The sequence below is a fragment of the Alligator mississippiensis genome, chromosome 1 (assembly GCF_030867095.1).
Source record: "Alligator mississippiensis isolate rAllMis1 chromosome 1, rAllMis1, whole genome shotgun sequence".
In the NCBI taxonomy this organism is placed as follows: Eukaryota; Metazoa; Chordata; order Crocodylia; family Alligatoridae; genus Alligator; species Alligator mississippiensis.
This window is the reverse complement of record NC_081824.1, coordinates 111,236,801-111,259,781: the sequence shown is the minus strand read 5'-3', so window position 1 is coordinate 111,259,781 and position 22,981 is coordinate 111,236,801. Positions and strand designations below refer to the sequence as shown.

The window sequence follows — 22,981 nt, the reverse complement described above, 5'->3', positions numbered from 1 at the left end:
TGAAAGGAATATTGTGACTACTTTCTGTTCAATATTTACCTACCTGTGTACAATGGTTAAACAGATGTTTTTAAGAGAAGGCGTGAATCTTCTGTTCAGTTTTGGTAAAGCTGCAAACATTCAAATTAAAAGTCAGAATTTCATTTTCTTTTCTCTGCTGATGTTGTCATTTCCAAATATCTTTAGACAATTCATTCTTACTAGATGCCTGTATTAATTACAGTCCCAGGCAGTTTTCCTTGGAATTTTATAATGTTTTATGACACGCTTTGCATTGTTTTTACTGTTGTTGCATGATTCTTTTTGACATGCTGATTAATGTTTTACAAGATAGGTTTTGCTCATCTAAAGGAATGAGTTTAAAGAGGTTTCACCTTATTATCACCCCAGCATTTCTACTTCTTGTAGGCTATATATCTCCTTCTAATTTAAACTCCAAAAAATGTAGTGGGATTTGTGCAACTAGGCTGAGCTACAGAAATCGATGGAATTTATTATCAAGGGATGTCTAATCTCTAAAGCTAATACAAGATTTCATGGCTATTGATTACATGTGAAGGATACACAAACTGTTAATCATGCATGGAGGCAATAGAATAAACATACCATCAAAAGAGAACAGACAAGTAATTGTCAGCAGTGCAGATATATCTTGTCTCTTTACTATGCCTTGAAACAGAGACAGCTATATTTTGCATAAGAAAAAATATGTACTAAAATATATTGCATATCACCTGGTATGATAATACAGGTGAGTATCTCTGAAGTATGTAATAATTCAGATGTTTTCCTCATTTCCTGAAGCCACCGGTCAATAAGAAATTTGTAAGCTGGCTTAACAGGTCAGTTGCCAGAAAAAATGAAGGAAGAAAAAATGCACAGATTTTCATGTTCTCAATTATGGCTTTCATTTGAAACAAAAAAAAAAAATCCATAATGCCAGCAAAAAAGTTGAATGCCATCCTTCGGTAATGACCAAATAGAAGGAAGGCATTACATTTTCACATTAGGCATATACAAATATACCATGTATACTATATATGCAGAAACTTTTTTGTGTGTATAAATATTTTGCATGTATACATATTGTTTAGAATACGTATGTTCAACCTTGGTGAACATGTATAGGGAGATATCTAATAATAATACCTTGCTTTGTTACATAACTATTGTAGAAATGCACATTTGTTTACTTTCATTTCAAATCGTTAACCTAGGGAGACATTTCTTGTTAATCTTGAAGTGCAAGTTGCCCACTTGAGGATAAACATTGTTTTTCTAAACCATATAGGACCAGACTCTATTCTTCTTATTGGGTGTCTCAGTGGGCTTAGGTGTCTTATGAGCAATTCTGTTCCACAGTGATCAAATCCTGAAAATCCACGAATGAATCTAGTTTTGTAACATACAATATTTTACCTTTAAAAATGAGTCTTAAAAGAGTAGCAAGGAGAAGAAGAACCCTCCTGCCTGCATTAACCGTGTTTCAGGGGCTCGGCTAAGGTGGAATAGAATCTCACTTAGGTTCACTTAAATCCACTTAGGCACACTTGAGTCCAGTTACATGTCTAATCAGTAGAATAGAATCTGGCCCATAGTTGTGATGAATCACTCTTACATGACTGTCATGCTGTTTTCTTTCAACTGAGTTGTAATTCTTCTTTTTATTGCTCTTTAGTCACTGGCATTTGTTGGCAAGCAGAGGAATTTAAAGCCAGAGATTTCCAATTTGGGTGCCTACAGTTCTGTACCTAAATAACTGGGTCAAGATTTGAAAATTGTAGCTGCCTAAAGTTAGGCTCTTAAGTCCACATTTAGAGACTCAAATTAGTGTGTACATTTTAATAAGTGCTGAGTCTGAGTGATTTGTAATTTCTTTCTGATAATTTATGGGTGACGGATATATTGGTCTGTTTGGTTAGTTTTGTCTGTACATCTAGTTGTTGTTATAATTGTTGCTTATAATTCATTGAAAGCTGCCCTACAACGCAGGCAGGCAAGGAGCAGAAGATGGCTTTAGATAACCACTTACCAACTGACACTAGGGAGTCATTAAGGGATGATGACAGTACTGTTAACTTAGATCTTACCTTTATCTCTGACAAGCCTACATAACTGGTTCTGACTAGGGATGACTAAAGACTTGCCAAACATAGAAAAGCAAAATATCTTGGCAGGATTTTCAGAGCACTTTGTCATGACAGACCTCCCTTTCAAGGACCCCAGACTGCAATATAGAACTTTGCTGAGTACATAAAAAAGTGTCTGCCTAGCTTGCCATCAGAGGGGGTAAGGGTTTAGGCAAGACAGACATGTATGTAGAGTGCTGTCCTACAATTCTACTAGATAAATATTGATTTTTTTTTTGAGGTTCTATGGTCATTTTACATCTATGGCTACAGATTCCTAGAGGCAGAAAACAGTAATGGATTTGTAGATCAAGAATGGCTGATATGTACAAGATACTGTAGTCCAGCTCCATGAGTAAGGGTATGTCTGTGAAGCAGGCTGCAGTGTAGTATAATATATTCAAGCTACCTTGGGTACCAGAAATGGTCTGCCTGCAGCAGCAGGGAGCTTTGTGCAATCTTATTTTCCATGCCAGGAAAGAAAAGAGAGTTAGATTTGAATGACCATGGTATTCATTAGAATTACTCCAAATATAGGTTGGTGTGATTTAGAGCAAAATTTGACCCAAGATGTACAGGGTGGTTAAAGTTTAACTGATGATAGGTTTAAAGGAAAGAAACACTGGAGAGCATGAATACACACACTTTTGCATGCACACATGCATGTTCTGTGCATCCCTATACATTGCAAATAGTGGCAAGAAATGAAAGTAAGCAGTAAGTTTATATATCTTATGTCCCCTTTACACATTACAAGTATTGCACAATTAACTGGTTAACTGCACAATTACCTTAAGGCCAGCTACACATAGTAAAGTAAGTATTACTCCATAAAAAGGCCTAACCAGCTACACAGTTAGACCTCAAAAATGTATACTAACTTTATTGCTGATTGCTATTGCGTTTTAATTTGCACATATAGCAGGGTCTCTCCTGTGGCTGGGTACCCCATCAGTTGACAGGGCTTCCAGCTGCATGGGTGCACCATGCCCAAGGTGAAACACCTGAGCCCTGGTACAATCCCCAAGGCTCAGTGGTGTGTGAAACCCCCCGACCCACACAGATGGAACCAAGAGTCCTGCATGTGACAGGGCTCTTGATCCCGGCTGTGTATGGGACTGAGAGTCCCCACACCTGATTGGGCTCAGTCCCAGTTACACTACATGGGCAGCTGGGACCAAAAGTCCCTGCACATTACAGGGCTCTTGGTCCTGTCTGCACTACATGGGCACAGGGACTCTCAGTCTGGGCTGTGCATGGTCCCCATGCCAGCCAAGGGGACTCCCAGGCATGGGAGCCTCCTTCTTGCCAATGCAGGTGGGAGCCCAGGATCAGGCTCCCCCTACAACGGCAGTAAGGCATGATTGGCTCTAATGTGCAATCCCACAATCATGCCTCCTGCCATGCACATGTGGCCTGGGAGGAGGTGCAATTGTGTGGATCATGCGTTAGATCAAGTTGTACCTTTGCCTGCACATGTAGAGGTGGGTCTTAAACTCAGTAAGTTGTCCTTGGAAAGTGGCATGCTTTAAATAACATGTCATGCAGTTTTAGACTCCTCACCAGAAAAAAAAGGAGGGAGCCTTATTGTTACTTTCTGAGAGTCTTACTCCAGCAAGAGATTCCATATTTACTGCAGAGTAAGTGAAGATGTAGTATGCTGACTTCTGACCCATAGTGTTTACCAGCTTAGGTTTCATGATACTACTGAAATGCATCTATTTTTGATGACTTGAGAGTGCTCCCACCATCCAATTATGGGATTTCTGTCACCCTGCCTGACCTCAATCAGGATATATGCCAAGACAGAGCATCTCAGCTAGGGACTGTTAGCTGCTATTCATAACTTAATTATGGTCTAGTATCTTAGTCCATGTGCCCCAGTTCACTTTCAAATTACAGTTATTACCTGCTGCCAAACCACACACACACCCGTATACAGTGCCTGAAGGGGCACCATTCTTGCAAAGATCAACAAGCATCAGCGATGCCAAACTGCTTCTGAATAAATATCATACAGAATCTCTTATTGAGACCCCTTTAGCATTTGATCTGTGAATGAATATCAATAAAGAAAAGGACAATAACTAAAAATAGTTTTTTTTTAATTTTTTTTGAGTGCCAGGGCATTAAAGCAGCTCCCTCAGAAATTTGACTCCCTTTACAGGGGATTTTAAAAAATCAAGCTGACTATCAATAAACTACCTTAATAGTTTATTACATTTTGGTTTTTGGCTGTCAATGTGGTGTTTAAAATCCCCATCTCACTGCTTTTGCTGCTGCTGCCACCACTGCTGCCCAAAGCTTGCGTGTGCCCATGAGTGATGCATCAGGCCACCTCAGTTGCCAGATTTCTCCAATTATTCTCCTCTTGCTGAAGTACCAATGACATCAGTGCAAGTCACTGTTAATATGAACTGTAATGAGTTGGGTTAAAATTATATTGACATAGGCAGTATATTTAATTGCGGAGCATAGAAATTCGGAGCTAGCTTTTGATTATAATGTTGCACAATCAGAAACAGTCCAAGGAAAAGCTGGTTAAAGCATTGTATAAACTGCCACTCAAGAAGCTCTGTCCTTGTTATCTGAGGAGTTTACCTCTGCTATAATATTTGTCTCATTGTTTTCGATTTCACACCAACAAATGTGTGTTTTATCTTCTGGTCAGAAAATCCACTTCTTTTTTTTTCAGATAAATGGAATTGAAATTGTGTATTGCAATCTACCTTTAGGATTTCTGATGATAGGCAGCAGTGGTAAAGTACTTGTCATGTTTCAGTGTACTTATTTTGTGTACATCTTTGAAAATAGCTTTTTTTGTCACAAGCTTTAGGAAGGACATCTTCTATTTTTCTCTGATTGACAGCAGGGTAATAAGTTTTATCATTAAAAATTGGTTCTGGGGAAATGCATGCTCTGCCCTTGTAACTGTGAAGGCTTTTGTTTTCACAACTATCTCTGAATAAATGGAGATAATCTCTGCAAAGAGGCTCTAATATTGACCTGTCATACCACGTGTTGCTTATCAAGTGTGAAAGAAATTGAATTTCATTTTATCTGTTATCTTGAGCTACTTATTAAATCATCCTACTGTTGAGAGGTGGTGTGGGGTCAACAGGTTCTGTCTTTTCTTGCCATCTATCCCTCTATTATTAACCTTTAGAGAATTACTAAAGCTGTTCTTTATTTTATCCTATAAAGTTGGGTTAAATCTTCTTGATCCCTAAATGGTTACCAGTGAATGCCATGCACACGTAATCCCTTTATTTGATACATTTGATACAGTTTTGAACATGGGGTGATGGGCCAGTACACATTTAGAAACCTCTTTTTCTTTTCTTCCTCCTCTTTTCTTCTTTAGTTGTGATACACTTTCAGTTCAGCCTTTGTCCTGGAAATTTGCATTTGTTTTAAGTAAATTAGCCATGGATTGCCGCTGTCACTGATTATTAAATATACCTTATTTTTACAGTGATATCCTTCTCAAAGTGAAGTTCCATTGTGCTTGGTGCTGTGAACACATGGTTAGAGAGCCTCTGTCTTTGAAATCTTAGTCAAAGAAACAAAGGCTTTAGCTCAGGTTATTGGCCTGAGTTTTAGAGAGAAGCTAATCATTGCTACCTATGTTAACAAAGAAAAGTGGGGAGACACAAATGAGGGAATTGGCCTTGATCACTATGGACATGTTAAATCCTGTACTTGCATCAGGCCACCTCATAGATTTCATAGATATTAGAGCTGGATGGGACCTCACAAGATCATCTGGTCCAGCCCCCTGCCCAAGGGGCAGGAAGTCTGCTGGGGTCAGATGAGCCCAGCAAGATAAGCATCCAAGACAGTGTGTTCCCACACTGGGTGCAGAACTCCTCAAGTTATGCTCCTTTTGCTGCACTACCAATGAAATTAACTTAATATGAACTATAATGAGTGTGGCCACAGAGCCATTGGATCTGACTCAGGGAGCTGCAGGGGTTTCAGCAGTATTCAGCAGTAGGAAGGTACTCTGCCCATGCTGTGGCCAGGCAGCAGGGGACTTACCTGTTCTTTTTCAGGTGGCACGGGTCTTTGCGCATGCTATAGCTGGACACTGGGGAAAAGCAGCTGAGTTCTGGCACTGGCCTGCCTTCATCTTGAGCTTTGTCCTTCCATTCTGCTGCCAGAAAGTGTTGTCACCCTCTATGTTAAATAATTATAAAAATATCAAAAAGATATGCGGAGTTGTAGAATCAGACAACTGCTTAAATCCCTCATCTAGCAAGGTACTTAAAACGCTTGTGTCCAGAGTACTGCATTCATTCAGCTCAGACTGTAGGCATAGCATTCTCAGTGGGGAACCTTACTTGCCATAGTGTGTGGAGCTTCCTCTATCCTTGGTCTAACTTGACCCCAAGTTTGCCCATCTGAGCATGCTATAAGACTCATCTATTCAATCAGACATTTTCTGAGGGAAGATGTTGACTGGGGTGAAGAATAGGTTTGCATTGGGTTTATATTTACATGTACAGGTAACCCCCGTTTAGCGCTCTTAATGGGTTCCTGAAAAAACGAGTGTTAAGCGAAACGAGCATTAAGCAAAACCGAAAGTATTTGATGACCAAGATGGCGACCGCAAGTGTCTTTAATGACCCAAGATGGCGACAGTGAGTGTTATAATGAAACTCGCTGAGCGCTAAGTGAAATCAGGTATCAATTTTAAACGAGCGTTATAGCGAAATAGCACTAAATGAAACAGCGTTAAGCAGGGGTTGCCTGTACTCTATTTGATCAAAAGTTTTGTTTAGGAAGTTTGAATTCTACCTGTGCTCAAAGACTAGTTTATTATATAAATCTAGAAGATAAATTACAAAAAGTATTGTCTCAAATTACTTGTCTTGAATGCTGAACAGATATTAGGTTAATAATTTGACATCATAAACCATTTAACCCTTTTTAACAAAATTATTTCTAATCTACTTTAAGGAACTGGCATTGAAGAGCAGCTGTGGAATTAGCTGTTTCTATAAAACTTAATACTTAAAGCTGACACTTGGTCATTTGTGCTGCTGATGAGGTTAGTCAGTGTTGTATAGTGGTTAGAGAATAAGATAGCAGCAAAGTATGACAGTGCTGCTTTTGGCTCTGGCAATAAATTGCCTTATACCCTTGAGCAAGTTATTAACCTTTTTTTCTGACTATTTCCTCCTTGCTAAAATAGGAATAATACTTACTTGTCTTCCAGGGGTATTTTGAAGATTAATTAGTGTTCGTGCAATGTTTTGAACATATGAAGTGCTGTATATTACAACAATTACTACTTGAACACAAGTTAGCTGGTTCAGAATTGAGTAGTGTTTTCCTGGAAGTTTTGGCCTGTTCCTGTTGAGCTGAAGATACCGGTTTCATATGGATTAATATAACAAGGAAGCTAGACTCACGTGCTGGATATATCTGTGTTCTTTAGTTAAAGCAGTTCTACATATGATTGGAAATTAAGGGGAAAAAGTAGGAATTTCTTATGAAGGGAAGAAATGAGATGGATAAATTGCTTTGCACTGTCTTAGATTAGTGTTCCTGAAAGCTGTAGTCTTAGTTTAGGAAGGAACCAATCAGTCGAACTTAATTTGAAGAGACTTTAGGACAGCGTTTTGAAGGGAAGTAGAGTACTAAATGTAATTTGGGGCTTTTCATTTTCTCTTCACCTACAAATAATTGAGATTTTTTTCCAAGATTAACAAAGCTTTTAATTTTTTTTTTTTTTCTGTTTCAAAAAGGCCTACATAATGCCAAGTGGAATATGCATTTCAAAGTCCTATCTTGGAGGAAACCAAATTAAAATTCAGTGCATTTCCTATTACTGCTTGGTCTAAGGCTTTGCTTGATTCTCAACATGTGCAAGGCATGAATCTTTACAGACAACTAACCTGTATTATTTTATGTTGCAAAATTGGTTTTTAAATTAATTAAAGATGCAGAGAAAGTTAGAATTGTATATCTTTTCTGGTGAGTGCCATTCTTGGAATAGGAAAAATAAAACTGAAATTATTGACAACAGTGATATTGGTTTTAGAAAGGAAAATAACACACAATACAAAACTAACCCTAATGATAGACTTGATTCCGTTACTTTAGACATCACCTTCTAACAGAATCCATTGAAGGACATTTATGCTCTTTCTTATCAAAGGGTTGGATTTTTCTTTTTTTTCCTTTTAGTGGTACTATTCTCCTAAGGCAGTGAATGCAGTTTTCTATATCTGCTTGTAATGACTAAGATTCAGTGGTAATTCCCTTTATCACCCCCTTCTAAAGAATCCATATGTTATTGCCTTCTTTCAGAAGTTTTTCACAATTGCATCTGTTAGCAGCATTTTTTTAAAGAAATAAGTTAACAGGTAGTCCACATTGTTCATTTTCCAAAGGAAGCTTCTCACCATTCTACCACAGCCTCACCCAGGCCTGACAAGTCTCCTTCCAAATGAGACCTCAGGGCATGTGCACCTGATTTCCAGAGCTCCTGCAGGAAACCATGGTCTGTAACCTGGCCATGCAGCAAGGGACACCAAGCCTTGCCTTTAGAAGCCTCATCACTTCCCTGGTCCAGACATGCACCATCAGGCAATTAGGAAACTAGCCAGTTAATTAGCTGGGGCACAGCTTGTCAGCCAGGCTAAGAACAGAAGTTACACATAAACCAGTTTAAGTGATTAAAAACTGGTTTAAACCTGTTACAGAACAGAATTTCAGTGCACATAAACCAATTTCAAAATGTCTGAAACTGGTTTAAGATGAACCTGACCGAATGTAGTATCAGACTTAATTGATTTGGGTCAAACCAATTTATGAAACTAATGTCCCAGACCCCTTCCTGGTTTAAGTTAAATCACAGTCCCCCAGCATACCAGCATGCTTTCCAGCCATGGGCTGAGCTGTGCTGCCATCTGCTCCAGCAGAGAAGGGTTGGGGGGGCGGGGAGGAGAGGGGCAGAGACTCCCCCACCTGGCAAACCCTGGCTGGGGTCTCAGGCTAGGGAGGGGGTTTAAACCCACCTTCCTCTGAGTACAGAGCTGCCCTGCTCTGCTAAAAACTTAATGAAAGTTATTGCTGGCTGCAACTGTGGACTACAAATCCCAGAAGCACCTGGAAGCAGAAAGAGGAAGAGATGGCAACCTTGCAGAGTCCTACTTCTGTGACTGTGGACTGCAAATCCCAGAGACCTTGGGGGCAGCAGGAAGAGGAAGTGAACACACAGCCCATGCTGGCTTTGTGCCAGAGAGCCATGCTCTAGCACTCTCTGGCTTCTGGCCTAAGCCACTGCAGGCATGGGGCTGCATTTCCTGCATCAAAGGTAAATGTGTGTCCAATTGTTTTTCAGTTTAATCTCTGCATTTTAGATTAACCTGCAAAGACTGAATTGATTCAGCTTCGGGCTTTTTGACTGTCTGTACTTAGCCCCAAAGTTACCCAAGGCAGGTGTTATCCTACACAATTAACCCAGGGTGGGCTGTGTGAATAGGGTTTTTGACAGAGGACTATCTCCACACACGATGAACCGTCCCCAGTGGCAGCTTGCTAGCTGTCCCTCCCTTTCACCTGCCCCCTTCCTGCCAACCCATCACTGCCTCTCTCTTCAGCTGTGGAAAGCAATGGCAGACCCAGTATCCTGCTGTCCCTCTCTATGCACAGTGAAATCAATGAGCCCAGTAGTGGGATCTGCTTTGAGATCCTGTCTGGAAAGGTGTTTTACATGTGGACAGTCAAAATGTCATGCAAGTGTCCTTGCCACCTGCACCAACACTTCCTGGAAACAGCCCTAATTGGTAGGCACATCAAAGCAAGCCTTCCCAGCCTAGTGCACCCTATACAAGATTCCTATTGCCAAGAGAACTGATGACCTCCAGTGGTGGCTGCTGCATGGGGCCTGGTCATGGGCACATTTGTTCACCACCTAAATCATGTGGTGTTTGCAGCCTGCCTTTTCTGCCAGGAAAAAGTGAAGAAGACTCTTCAATGACTTCTAGTCCCCCACTGTAGCCACATTTTCTGCCCTCAGCTCCCGATTTGGCATACCAGATTTCAACTTCACTGAGACTGTACATTTTCTCTATCCTGTACTGAACAGGCAAAGAGAGAATGATCTGCCCAACCAATTTCTTGCTGCACCAGGCCAAGATGGCATCCCTGCTATGCCACAGAAACCACTCATGTAGGTTGACTCTGATGATGTCCTACAGCTCTTCTGGTTTTTGGCCTGGGCATGTATCACCTTTGAGTTTAAATACTTCATCTTGCAACAAAATGTGGACCAATTTGTATCACACTGGGCCATTGAGGGGGCACCCTGCAATTTGGAAGATGGACAGCTAGTCCTAAATGTGTAATACCTTGAAGATTTTCGGGTGGGTGGTTCAGTTTCTGGTTATATGAACGTTTTCATTCTGAAAGTGTTTCACGCTCAGCCCCCCTGGGTGGGCCTGACACATTCACACTTTCACCTTTACTTTTTTTTAATATTTTTATAATAAGAGCTTTAAAAATATCTCTCGCTCGCTCTCTCTTTCTCTCCCCCCCTTCTTCCTCCCCACCAGTCATCTGACCTCTTAAATGATTTCTGTCACCCTGTTGTCTTGAGCTACTTTGTGCAATATTTTCAGAAGGCCGCTGCCCAGGAGACAGCCTTATTTTTTCTCTTTTACCATGCATTTGATAGTAGCTCAGTACTTCAGGTGGAAAAGAACATACTTGTTTAAGAAAATAGTACTTTTGAGAGTGAGAGGATAGTGACTGAATATGAAAGAAAACACGCACAACCCCTTCTCCCTTGCTCCCCACACACTTGCCTTCTAATCCATAGCAATATGTATATTTTCAGGAAATAGCTGCATGTATTCTACTTAAAATTAAATCATTTTGATCTTTGAAGTTGGTTAGTTGCAGTTGTCTTTGCAAAACACATACGGAATAGGATACATATATTCAGATTTCATTTGGATAGGCCATCTGTGCTTTCGGCTGGTTATTTGCGTAGCTGAGATTCTTGATTTGTAAATGAAAGATAAGTAGGAAAATGAGCCCCAGAAAGGAAAAAAAAACTACATTTCAGATGCACGTCAACTTGTCCGATTTTCACCGTGAGCCAGCAAGCCTACAAGACTAGAGTTACACCTAGGCCTTGCCTTATTTTTCTTTGGCAAGCAAATACATAGAAAGATGGTAGAAAGGTTCCCTTGGTGCATTTCTAGTGAGCTTCTTGTGTATCTAGTCATGGTCATGACTTTCAATTTTGTAATCATTTTAATTAAGTTCGATTTATAAAAGTTAGTCTTGCATGAGGGATAAATACACTGGAGAGACAATGATAGATTGATGGCAACTTAGGGAATATCCCATGTTCTGCTGGTGTTTTCCAGCTGAGTGGAAATTTATGTGCAGATAATGGTTGAGCTTGGGTGGTGGTGCGATGATTATCAGCTATGAGCTATACACAGAGTTTATTGGGGGTTTAATGGAGGTAGACTATGATGGAAATTTTCAAAAGTGTTTTTGTAATATTTCTTGGCTTCTTGGCTTTCTTGCTTGGATGAATAGCATCATTATTAAACTAATAAATGTTAATTAATATCTGCATCATTTTTGTAACTGTTAGTTTAGTACAGCAATTAGGGTAATTAGTATACAGCATCACATGGTGGCATGATAAATCATAGTGCAGTACGTGCTGACTCTTTACCACTATGATATATTATCTAATTGACTCATTTGAGGAGAAAAAAGCAAGAAAAGAAGTGGGGAAGTTAGCAGCGACAGCTGTGGTGGCCTTTCGGTCACTCTTCCTGCATCTGCTCTCTGTAATTCTCAAATGCTTTGAGTTGCTGGCACCATTAATTAATATTTTACTTTCAGTGCTGCTAAATCTTAATCACTGGTAGAAACCTACAGAGAAGGGATGGAACAGAAGGAAATGAAAACATAGAGACTGTGGCATTTCTTTCCCTTCTGGGTATCACTAGAGGGATGACACTTCTTCCAGCAATGGGTTTGTGCTTGCTGGGTATCTCCTGTGTTTTGATATTTCTGAGTGTATCATTTAGCAACTTCATGCAAGTGTGAAGAATGTTGACAGTGCTATTTTCATCATGTTCTGTATTTTTCTAGAGCCCATGAGAACACCAAAAACACTGAAGATTGCTGAGATCCAGGCAAGACACATTGCAGTGGATTGGGAATCTCTGGGTTACAATATTACTCGTTGCCACACGTTCAATGTCACTATTTGCTACCATTACTTCCGTGGACACAATGAGAACAAAGCAGACTGCTTGGATATGGACCCCAAAGCACCCCAGCATGTTGTGGATCATCTGCCTCCTTACACAAATGTCAGCCTCAAAATGATCCTAACCAATCCTGAAGGGAGAAAGGAGAGCGAGGAGACTATTATTCAAACAGATGAAGACGGTATGTACAAATGTTGTTATAGAAATTATGTCTAAACTAACAGTTGTGTGAAGGATTGGTTTTGTCGGTTAAAATATGTCTTTTGATGGACAGAAGTCCTAGTTTGTTAATCTGTTAATTAATTATAAGAATTTTGAATGCCCCTAAAATTGTGAATTTTAAAATATTTTATTCAACATTCTGAAAAGCATAACCAAAACTGACTGAATTGTTAGCTGATGTCACTGTGAATATCCTTCATACAACTAAAATATTCCATGGTTTTTTAAATGCTTTAATATAAGAGACAAGAATGAGTACATGGTGTTAGTTAAGGAATTTTTCAGATACTAGTTTGAAGAATTTTAATTATTGTGTAAACTTATATTTAAAAGTTCTGTTCAACATTGCTAGAATTTATTTAAAACTCAGAATAGTGTAAATTAATGGGGGGGTGGGCATTTATGTGGTGTGCATCTATTAGTTATTATTAGGTTTTTCTGTCTTGAAATAATATTTTGAGAAATTTGTAAAATGCCCTTAAGTCCACTAGCAAGATGGCCTTACGTACCTTGTGTGAAGAGAAACAAAGAACTGAGTTTGTTCATTGGTTATCTGATTTGGATCTTAATAGGAAATAAATTACAATTACATTAACTATAGACTCCTAATAGACAAAAACTGTAATATTGGAAATGAAGAGTTAGTTTTAGTTTAAATACCTTCTGTAGGTGATAACTGGTCATTCAGAACATATCAACACCAGTGTTATGCAACTTTCTGGTTCTGTGGCCCAATGAGTAGCACAGCTTGAATCCTGCACAGGGTCAGTGTGCCAGCCTGACCCCACATACTGGATCCAGCCACTTGCTGGGCTGACCCCTGTGCCAGATCTGGCCTTGCACCGGATATGACTGTTCACTCTGATCCTACTCTCGAACTCTGGGTATGCTGGGCCAACCCCAGGCACATAGATCTGACTGTGCCAGTCTGACACCATACACCTGGATCCAGCTGCATGCCTGGATCTGGCCCCTGGGTCAGAGGTTAAGCATCACTGGTCTACACCATCAAGTGACTGTGCTAGGGAATGTCACACTGATATATCCCAGGTGTACTCTGTGTTCTACATCCTGAAACATGTAATGTAGCCACTTCTAGGGTGGCTCTGACCACTCACTAATAATGTCTGCCTAGGAAGTTAATGTATTGGTGTACAACCTATGCTCCACTAAGGCTACGTAGCATCTGTTTTGAGATGTCCTGTATGTGAGTGTGCAGATCTTCCCCAAGCAGTCCTTTTGTAAGCATACAAAATTTGGATGATGTATAGGGCTCTGTACAAAGAACAGAGAGAGAAACAATTTGTCTAGTACATCTAGAACACAGCTACAGAAAAGGGAAGGTGGAAACAAATGCTATATGTTTGCATGCACATATAAACAGTGTGGAAATGGTGACTACACCCAGATCTAAAAAGTGATGATGGCTTGGTATTTTGACATATATTTTCAAACAGAAAAAAAATGGTATTTAAAACTTTACCATTATGAAGTGCAGAAAGCAGCATTACATAACACAGCCAGAGAATATGACGAGTGAGCGAGAACCATAGAGATTTAGAGGCATCATACAAGGATATATTGAGACGTAAAGAATCTGACTGTTTTATGTAGATCAAGTACAGTATTCATTTTGTAGATAATTTCAAGAGAGAAACCAGACCAAACTACCATTTTTAACCGAATCCAAGATGGCTGTGAATTTAAGGCCACCATCTAATAATTGGGTGACTTCAGTAGGTCTCTGGCCCTGCTCCAGCCTGGGGCCTGGAACACATAGCTGTTCTAACCCTAGCACAGACACACAGTTGCCATTGCAGCATCAGCAGCTCCAACTGGGCCCTAGATAGAGCCCAGGATGGAGCTGGAGTCACCATCACCATTGCTACCAGGCCTAGTTGGAGTAGGGTCAGAACTCTGTCAGAGCTGGAGTCTAAGTGGTGGCAGGGGCAGTATTGGGGTAGGTGGGCAGATGTGAGGGTGAATGGGGGAGGAAGAGCTGGCAGGGGGACAGGCAGCAGCTGTAGCTCCAATTCAACCCAGACCTGGGGTCGGGGCCAGAGTTGGAGCCACACAACCATGTGCCCCCCTGCTGCCCCATACTCTAAATGTTAAATGGGGAAGAAAACCTTGCCTTGAATTTGAGTAACTATGCTACTTACATGTCTAGGCTTTTAATATAGAGATTTTTGCTGGCTGTATTCTATTAGACACGGCTAAGTTATGCTTCTGTGCTCGTGTGAATTGGGTTTCATTTTCTGCAACAAAATTGCAGGCTCTTCAAAGGGGATTGTGTTTTCTGAGAGCCTTTATCTAGTTAGACTTGCAAAAGGGACATGCTGTAGCATTTATTGTGGAGCTGGTCAAGAGAGGTGCCAAGTGTAAAGACCTCATGTTTATCTGTTGTATTCTTTGTGGAAATATAAAGTTTGAAGGCCTGATGTCACTCTCTCAGCTCTGCTCTAATGCTTCATTGCAGGGATCCTGGTTTTCTCTGTTTAAAAATTGTAAATTCTCTGATGAACACAAATTCTCTGATTAAACCCCCCCAAAATCTGTGACAAAAATGGAACACCAGTGTGTGTGTGTGTGTGTGTATATATATATATGTATATATATATATATATATATATATAATTTTATATTATATATTATTATGTATTATTATATTACACGTACTATATATTTATTATAGTGGTTGAGGCACTGGGAGGCTTTCAAATTCGTTTTAAATTATAGATATATCAATAAAACACTCTGTTCAATTGATACCTATAAATATATATAGACACACACACACACCCTATATATATAGGTATCAATTGAACAGAGTGTTTTATTGAAGTATTTATAATTTTAAATTAATTTGAAAGCCTCCCAGTACCTCAACCACTATAATAAAATAAATTCTAAGTACCTATACATTTTAGTATTTGATGGTGGGTTTTTTTATCATGGAAAATCAGAGCTCCCCCTGCTCCCTTGGCTTATCAGGACACAGGTCCATGCTTCTCACTCCCCACCCACAGCCCTGCTGGTGCCCCTCACTCCCCATCCACAGCTTCCTGGCCCTGCTGGCACCCCTCACTCCCCACTTACAACCCCCTGGCCCTAAGGTGCCCCTCACTCCGCACCCACAGTCCCCTGCCCACCCCAGCCCTACTGGAGGGGGGTCACAACTGCCAGGGCTACAATGCCAGGGATCCAGGGCTGCAGCCCCCTGCCCTCTACAGTAACACCCAATCCCCAGCTGCTGCACATGGGAGGTGGCGGCTGCTGTGGCAGAGCGGAGTGCAGAGCCTGGATCCCCCTCCACCAAAGGCAGCACGGCCAGAGTGGAGCCCATGGGGCGGGCGGATGTTGCTGCCCCCTGCAAGCTTGGGCTTCCCCACTCTGTTGCCCTCTGTCCAGGATTTCCATGGCCCAGCAAGCAGGATCTGGCTTGTCAGGGAAGAGCAAGACCAGATGGAGAAGCTTCTTATCACTAAACCCCACACTGCCCTGGTGAGGTGCCCCTTGACCACCCGACAGCAGTGAGTGGCACAATTCCATGCTGCCACCCCCATTGCTGCTGGGCAGGCAGGGGGTGCTTTACCAGGGTGGCACACTTCTCCCTCCCCCTCTACCAATATTCCCCGTCCCAGTATCTTGAGTCTAGGGTTGAATGCGTTTTTTTGTATCAGGAATGGAAAGTGGCTTATAAAGTTTTAAGGATATTATTTGCATTATCAAACAAACTTAAGAAGACTTAGTAGGTGACTTGTTTATCTCAAATAACATTATGAAACTGTACTGGGTTAAATGACAGTTTCTCTCAAATGTATCATTTGCTATATTATATTTTGCCACATGGGCCATGCCAGAATAAGAGTACTGACCTAAACCCTGTTTACATGGATAGGAATCTTAATTTGTGAGTCATTAAGGCTTGTGCCTGCAACTCAGTCACACTAGCTCATATAATCTATTTATGTTTGATTGAGATGATTGATTGTATGCGGCAACTAGGCCTCCAGGTAACATTGCCTGAGGTTGGAAAGTGCAAACCTATCTCTATCATCATCAGTATTAATGCCCTGTGATTGATATGGTAGACTTCACTGGTGAACAAGATCTTTTTAATTATATTTGCACTTTCATGTGGACATATAGGAAGATGGTATTTATGTTTCTGAAGTACAAATACTATTTTTATGTATGCTTGTGACAGGGGGCATGCTTGGGGCTGAGTCTCATGCTGGCCCACCCACCTGTCTCTATGAGGCAGTCTGACCAGTCTCTCCTGCAACAACTTCAATGTTCTCTTTCCTGGTGGTATAATGTGGGAGACTACCCATTAGATGCCCCGATGCCAGGGGTCACTATCTGCAGCTCTGAACCTCCCCTACACTGCAGCCCATGCCTTGCAGATTGCATCCACATGATATTTGTAATCCACACCACGACTGATGCTCCAGGGTCTCACAGGGACTCTCCCTCCCTCCCTGGAACAACAGGTCATTGTGCTCAAACCTTAGATTTTACGTTCGACCCACACTCGGCCTCCTAGTGGTGGAGGACTTACTGGGGTCAGGACTCATCCCTAGCTCTCTGGCTGAGTTCGCCACCCCCTTCCCCGGCCTTTGGCCCAGGCTATGGCCTCAGGCATCCACAAACATACTTTGGCCTCTGCCCCACACGTGGGGTTCCTAATGTGCCCATTCATAGATTCATAGATGTTAGGGTCGGAAGGGACCTCAATAGATCATCGAGTCCAACCCCCTGCATAGGCAGGAAAGAGTGCTTGGTCTAGATGACCCCAGCTAGATGCCTATCTAACCTCCTCTTGAAGACCCCCAGAGTAGGGGAGAGCACCACCTCCCTTGGGAGCCCGTTCAAGACCTTGGCTACTCTAGCTGTGAAGTTCTTCCTAATGTCCAGTCTAAATCTGCTCTCTGCTAGTTTCTGGCCATTATTTCTTGTAACCCCCAGGGGCGCCTTTGGTGAGTAAAGCCTCACCAGTTCCCTTTTGTGCCCCCATGATGAATTTATAGGCAGCCACAAGGTCGTTTCTCAGCCTTCTCTTGCGGAGGCTGAAGAGGTCCAGGTGCCCCAGTCTCTCCTCATAGGGCTTGGCCTGTAAGCCCTTAACCATACGAGTGGCCCTTCTCTGGACCCTCTCCAGGTTATCCACATCCCTCTTGAAGTGCGGTGCCCAAAATTGCACGCAGTATTCCAACTGCGGTCTGACCAGCGCCCGATAGAGGGGAAGTATCACCTCCTTGGATCTGTTCGTCATGCATCTGCTGATGCACGACAAAGTACTGTTAGCTTTTCTGATGGCTTCGTCACACTGACGACTCATATTCATCTTGGAGTCCACTAGGACTCCAAGATCCCTTTCCGCTTCCGTGCCTCCAAGCAGGTAATTTCCTAGGCAGTAGGTATGCTGGACATTTTTCCTCCCTAGGTGCAGCACTTTGCATTTCTCCTTGTTGAATTGCATTCTGTTGTTTTCTGCCCATATGTCCAACCTGTCCAGGTCTGCTTGTAGTTGTTCCCTGCCCTCTAGCATGTCCACTTCTCCCCACAGTTTTGTGTCATCCGCAAACTTGGACAGACTACACTTCACTCCCAAGTCGCTGATGAAGACATTGAAGAGTATCGGTCCAAGGACCGAGCCCTGTGGGACCCCACTGTCCACACCTTTCCAGGTCAATACCGACCCATCCACTATGACTCTCTGGGTATGACCCTCTACCCAATTCACCACCCACCGGACTGTGTAGTCATCCAAGTCACAGCTTCTTAATTTGTTCACCAGTATGAGGTGGGATACCATATCGAAGGCCTTACTGAAGTCTAAGTAAACGACGTCACCCCTACTCCTGCATCCAGGTGTTTTGTAACCTGGTCATAAAAAGAGACTAGATTAGTCAGGCATGATCTACCTGCTACTAGCCCGTGCTGGTTTCCCCTCAGCATAATTTGTCCTGCCGGGCTCTTGCAAATGTGAGCCTTGATAATTTTTTCAAAGACTTTGCCTAGGATGGAGATGAGACTGACTGGCCTATAGTTGCCTGGGTCCTCCTTCCTCCCCTTCTGAAAATGGGGACCACATTGGCCCTTTTCCAGTCCTCCAGGACCTGGCCCGTGCACCACAAGTGTTCAAATACTCCTGCCAGTGGCTGCGCAATGACATCAGCCAGTGTCTTCAGTACCCTCGGATGGAGCTCATCCAAGCCTGCCGATTTAAACACATCCAGTTCCTCCAAGTGCCTCTGCACCATCTCAGGGTAATTCTATGGCCTTTACACCATGCCCCACCCTGGGGTATTCTCATCATCCTCACAACCAACTATATATGGGGCTGGCCCTTGTGCTGTCCATCAGGCTTGCTCCCAGTTTGGCCCTACTCAACACACCCCTGGGACCAGGCCTACTCCCTTTTCAGTCCCCCCCTCGCACAGCCCTTCAGGTTTACTTCCATTCCACCCTACTCTGTGTGGGGCCACACAACTCTTCCCTAGGGCTATACACCAGTCCCCTCTCTGGGGCCATGCTGCCACCCCTTCTCTGGAGCTACACTTCTGTCCCTTCCTGGGGATAGAAGACCCCTTCCTGGGGCCTCTGGGGTCTCAATCCCCTGTGGGCTTAGGTGGTCTCAGCTGTGCCTGGCCCCACTTGCTAGATGTAACCCACCCAAAGATGGGGGCTAGGGGTTAGTAAGAGGCCCTGACCTGCATTTCATGGGGGAGGTGAGTGGTCTTGGTATTTACATGGAGACTGCCATGCCACTGGCAGCCCCTCTAGGCCTCCCTACCCTGGCAGGGTGCAGTTTTAGGTCATGCAGGACCAGGAGCCTCCAAGCCATTCCCCTCGCTCCTGGCCTTACCTTCAGGATGTTGTGAGCCTCAGCTCAGCTGGGTGATGTTGCTCCCTCGGCTGCAAGCAACACTTTGCCGGCTCTGCCTGGTTGACCTTAGTTTTAATATGGCCATCCTAATCGGGCAACTGCTGGTTGCCTGCTCCAGCCCTTAAAGTGGCAAGCACCCAAAGGTGTGCTGCCACAATGCTCAACATCATACAGAACACAGGAAAGAGATTCATCACCCTAGTGAATATTTTTTGTATCTAATGCTAGCTTATAGTTTAGATCAAATAGAAATGTAGTGTTAATTTAGAGGAAAACTGATGGTTTAGATTGAAGGAAGGAAAGGATAGATGATTCAGCTAATGTCTAGCATCGTTCTTTCTTCTCTCCGCCCATAATTTAATTTTAAGCCTGAAATATTTTCTGAAAGTTCTGACATGAAATATCTTAAACAGAGGTTATTTTTACATAGATAGTAATAAATGTAAATGGCACATTCCTAATAATTATGTCAGTTTTGATGTTCGTTTTACAAAATTTCATATATTTCATAGACATTCGGGGGAAGGGAGTGAGTGCCATTGGGGGGGGGGGGAGCTCTGTGGCTGGCTTAGTGGTACTGTGGGGGCAGTGCCCATGCTTGTGGGGGCAGAGCAGCCAGGAGATGCTTCCTGGGGGAGAGAGGGGCCGTGGCTAGGCCACCTGGTGTGTTGCAGGAGCCCCAGCCCAGGGCAGGGTTTGCCACAGGCCTCCCCTCCTCTTCCCTTCATCCCGTGCCAGGCAGGACTCACTCCACCACTGACTGCACGAATCTGAGCCTTAGTGCTCCAGCCTGGTTGGAACAGGGACAGCTGAGGGCCCCCTCTAGCAGAGCTGGGGAGAGCAAGGGGCTGTGGGTTGGGAGAGAGGGGAACCTGCAGGGTTGGGGAGACTGTGACTTGTGAGTGAGGGGCACCAGCAGGGATGGGGGGCTGCAGGTCGGGAGCGAGGGGCACCAGAATGTCGTGGGGTAGGGGACTGTGGGCTGGGAGTGAGGGGCACGAGCAGGGCTAGGGGGCTGCAGGTCAGGAGTGAGGGTCTGCAGCAGGGATGGGGCGGGTTGTGGCTTGGGACTGATGGGCACCAGCATAGCTTGGGGGGTGAGAGACTGTGGGTCAGGAGTGAGGGGTACCAGTAAGGCCAGAGGTCTATGGATTGGGAGTGAGGGGCAGCAGCAGAGACAAGGGGCTATACCCCATACATCTACCCCCCTGTCCCACGCACTTGGAGGCTGGGGGCGGGGGGCACTCAGTCGGAACTGGCCACTGATGTTTATAAATGGGTCCTGATACAGAAAAGGTTGAGAACCTTAAACCACTCTGCTCCTATGCCCTACTTTTTCCATATAGGTAGGCAGGAATAGCCTCAGATTTGTGTGAGTTTTGTGGACTAAGCAAAAGTGTTTATTGACCTGCTAGGAATAATTGGCTTTCTTTGGCATAAATATCATAAGGGTAAAGAACAAAATTGTATTTCAATGTATAAAAGTAGCCTATAATTGAGATTTCAGTTTGGAGCTATGTACAGCATGGACCCAAAGCTCTAAATATTTTAAATATTAATCCTAGCCATTTTTAGCTGGAGGGAGTACATTTATAGGGACATATTTTTAAAACTGCATGTAACACTCAAACAACTGAACGCATTAATTTCTAACTTTCCCATATCTACCTTCAGATAAAATGTTATAAGTTGTATGGTCATACTGTGGTGTATAATACCCTGTATGACTTTCATTGTGTACATTGATAACATTTTATTTATATACACCTTCATAATGACATAGCAGGACAACTGGAGCAATATAAATTAATTTTGTAGTAATTGGTAACAGTGAAATATTGTTCTATCAGAAACAATGTATTGTAAAATAAATTTACTGTAAACTTAATGCAGAACAATGCTTAACTAGCACTATTTGTGAATAACAAATTCTGTCTAACTGACATAATTTAATGCAGGTATTCTAAAATGAGTTGTTCTGATTCCAGAGTGATGGATTGTGATTTTATTAAGTATGGTGTCTGAAAAGTCCACTATACTATGTGTACATAGAAGAACAGATTATCAGCTGTTCATTATACAAATATATTACTTAATGAAAAGTGTTCTGGTGATGCACGTAAATCATGAAGAGTTTTTGGCATTTCCATAAGAAAACTAGTGGAAAATTACTTGCACCCACACAAACTGTACTGAAATTCCCTTTTAAATTACACACACACACATGTGCGTGCACACATGTTCATTCCCTCCCCCTTCCTCCCTGCCTCTTCCTCTCTCAGGTTTAGGACATAGGCCTCGTCCAGACGAGCGCAGCAATGCAGGATGTGGTGCCTCAGACATGTCTGTGGCGCCAGATACCACACATCCAGTTGTTCTCCATGCTGCAAAGGGGCAACACAGAGGGTCTTTTTGACCCCTGCATATTCAGGGGGGGAAAAAGCAGAGCAGCACATGTCATTCTAAAGTGGAGCTGGGCCATCCGGAGCCATGCTGCAGCTGCCAGCCAGGCTCCATACAGCAGAATCGCCCTGTAGCACTGGAAGGCCCCCAGGTAAGGCTGCTGGGGCCAGCCCAGTGCTGGCCCCAGCCTCCCCTACTGCCCATGGGGTAACTTGCCATGTACCAGAGCAAATGTGGTATGTGCATTCCTCAGGGACGAGTAGCGGCAGCATAGGGCAATCCACTGCTAGTTGTCCCCGGGAAAACAAACATTCACATCGCGTGGATGCAGCCATATTATGTAAAGAGTTTGGATGCGTAGGTGACGCATAGTGTGCCCTGCTGGTGCCTCCCCAAACTCGGGAGGCACCAGTTGCCCATGTTTGGAAGCCTTGGAATTGGCATGCAAGTGACTCCATTTCTCAACAAATTTTCAAACCTTGTCCCTCTTGTATATCTAGTATAAAATGTATGCATTTAGAACCCAAGAAATTCAGAAATGCAGTTGAACCTGTGGTTTTCATAGATTCATAGATGTTAGGGTCAGAAGGGACCTCAATAGATCATCAAGTCCGACCCCCTGCATAGGCAGGAAAGAGTGCTGGGTCTAGATGACCCCAGCTAGATGGTTATCTAAACTCCTCTTGAAGTCCCCCAGGGTAGGGGAGAGCACCACCTCCCTTGGGAGCCCATTCCAGACCTTGGCCACTCGAACTGTGAAGAAGTTCCTCCTAATGTCAAATCTAAATCTGCTCTCTGCTAGCTTGTGGCCATTATATGGCAGACCACATATATGTGGTCTGAGAAAATGTTAAGAAATGCTTGTCCTATCGATGTAAAGGGCCACAGTTTACAGACAATTGGGAGGAGAAGAGGGAAGTACGTGGCAAAAAACTAAAATGTATTTTTGGTAATGGCTCAGGTAAGTGTAGAGGCCAAAGGGTTAGACATTAACTCCTGCTTTTCTGAGAGAGATTTGTCATTTTAACTTACGCAGCTATCTTGCCAACTAATTTGAACCTCATGTGCCATATGTA

At 42.9% G+C, this 22,981-nt stretch overlaps 1 protein-coding gene and 1 long non-coding RNA gene across 6 annotated transcripts in view; one reads left to right on the top strand and one right to left on the bottom strand.

The window, feature by feature from the left end:
- PTPRK (protein tyrosine phosphatase receptor type K) overlaps window positions 1–22,981 on the top strand; it is a 621,814-nt gene that overhangs the window by 486,066 nt on the left and 112,767 nt on the right. For all 5 annotated transcript variants that reach the window (XM_059712907.1, XM_059712905.1, XM_059712912.1 and 2 more), the window contains one exon: window positions 12,264–12,566. In XM_059712907.1, the coding sequence (XP_059568890.1) occupies window positions 12,264–12,566 (303 nt within the window). The remainder of the gene's footprint in view (window positions 1–12,263; window positions 12,567–22,981) is intronic.
- LOC109281157 (uncharacterized) overlaps window positions 1–22,981 on the bottom strand; it is a 33,410-nt gene that overhangs the window by 8,932 nt on the left and 1,497 nt on the right. Inside the window, exons 2-3 of the long non-coding RNA XR_002087720.2 lie at window positions 6,171–6,308; window positions 44–110 (exon numbers count right to left, since the gene is read on the bottom strand). This is a non-coding gene — a long non-coding RNA (uncharacterized LOC109281157). The remainder of the gene's footprint in view (window positions 1–43; window positions 111–6,170; window positions 6,309–22,981) is intronic.